Here is a 1364-nt window from a genome sequence, read left to right on the forward strand (position 1 = left end):
ATGACCTCTGGTGGGAGGAGGAGGACAGCCCCAGCGTGAAGCCTGCCATGAGGGCAGCGTGCCCTGTGCTTCACCCTCCCAGCCACTGTCCCAGGCCAGGGTCCCCGCCTCCCAGGCTGCGTCCCCACCCTGGCTGCCCATCTGCTTCTAGCCCCGCCCCCAGCCTCACCGCACATCTGGCCGCGGTAGGCGGGGTCCAGCCGGAGGAACACCTGCATGAGGGGCACCAGCTGCACCTGCAGCTGCAGCCAGGGGCCCGTCTGCACCAGGATGAAGAAGGACGACGGCCTGAAGACCGTGACGTCCGCTGCAGGGGGTGGGGGGCGGTCAGAGGCCTGCGGTGCTGACCAGCCTGTCTTGGGTCTCATTTCCGCCTGGCAGGAGCCCCAGCCGCCCCTCAAGGGCCCAGGAGCCGGGCAGGAGCCGCAAGTGCATGTGCCTGCGACCGCCGACCGCCCCCGCGCCCCCCCAGCCGCCCCGCGAGGCCGGTCCTCACAGAGCCGCCGTGAGCCCCGCCCCCCCATGCAGGCGAGAACCGCATAGACCTGGGAGAGGCCGGGCTGGCTCTGCGCCGCCACCTGGAGGCCCCGCCTGGCCTCACAGGGCTCCCCAGGGCCACGTACCTACAGACACGGGCAGCTGGGAGTAGATGGAGTTCACGAACACCCCGCCGTTGGCCTGGATCTGGACGGTCTGGCGAGAGGAGGCGGGGCTGCGGTCAGCGAGGGGAGGGGCCAGCCTGACGCCCCAGCGGGGGACCGCCTGCCCCAACCCCTCCCAGCCCCCGGCCGGGGCCTCACTCACTGTGTCCCCTCCATTCAAGCTCAGTGTCACTGTTTTGAGGCAGTTCTCGTTGTCGGTCAGGCCGCACTTCCGCAGCTCGGCCAGCACAGTGAGCGCGCTGTCTGCACATACCTGATGGGGCAGGACACCCCACGTGCTGGGTGGTCAGCCCCCCACCGGGCAGGGAGCCCCATGCCCTGGAGGTCCCTGCGGGGGTGGGGAACTCACACGCAGTCACCTCGGGACCGCTTGTCTCCGGGCCCCACGAGTGTGAGCTTCTTCTGGGAATGGAACCCCGGGGGCTTCACCGCTCTGATGGCCATCGGGGTACCCTTCCTGGGGCAGAGGCGGGGCCAAGGGCCCCGGGAGGCCCAGCAGGCGGGGCTCACCTTGGTGAGGACGTAACTGCAGTCCCCGTGTACGTCGTAGAGTTTCTCGTCGTAGGTGGAGATGTGGGACCCGCCCTGGACGGAGCAGGTGCCTGGGCACGGGAGGTCCTGGCACTGCCAAAGTCCCCCGGAGCAGGTGCTGGGGGGAGGGGGAGCAGAGGGGATGTGGGGAGGGGTGGTGAGCCCCATCCC

At 70.2% G+C, this 1364-nt stretch overlaps 1 protein-coding gene across 1 annotated transcript in view; it reads right to left on the reverse strand.

Moving 5' to 3' along the window:
• The window catches only part of MUC5B (mucin 5B, oligomeric mucus/gel-forming), a 36688-nt gene that overhangs the window by 28139 nt on the left and 7185 nt on the right, over positions 1-1364 (reverse strand). The window contains exons 11-14 of the mRNA XM_010837805.1: positions 1173-1311; positions 805-915; positions 624-693; positions 175-307 (exon numbers count right to left, since the gene is read on the reverse strand). Of these exons, the coding sequence (XP_010836107.1) occupies positions 175-307; positions 624-693; positions 805-915; positions 1173-1311 (453 nt within the window). The remainder of the gene's footprint in view (positions 1-174; positions 308-623; positions 694-804; positions 916-1172; positions 1312-1364) is intronic.

This window comes from Bison bison, unplaced genomic scaffold (assembly GCF_000754665.1).
Source record: "Bison bison bison isolate TAMUID 2011002044 unplaced genomic scaffold, Bison_UMD1.0 scf7180017864080, whole genome shotgun sequence".
NCBI classification, from domain to species: Eukaryota; Metazoa; Chordata; class Mammalia; order Artiodactyla; family Bovidae; genus Bison; species Bison bison.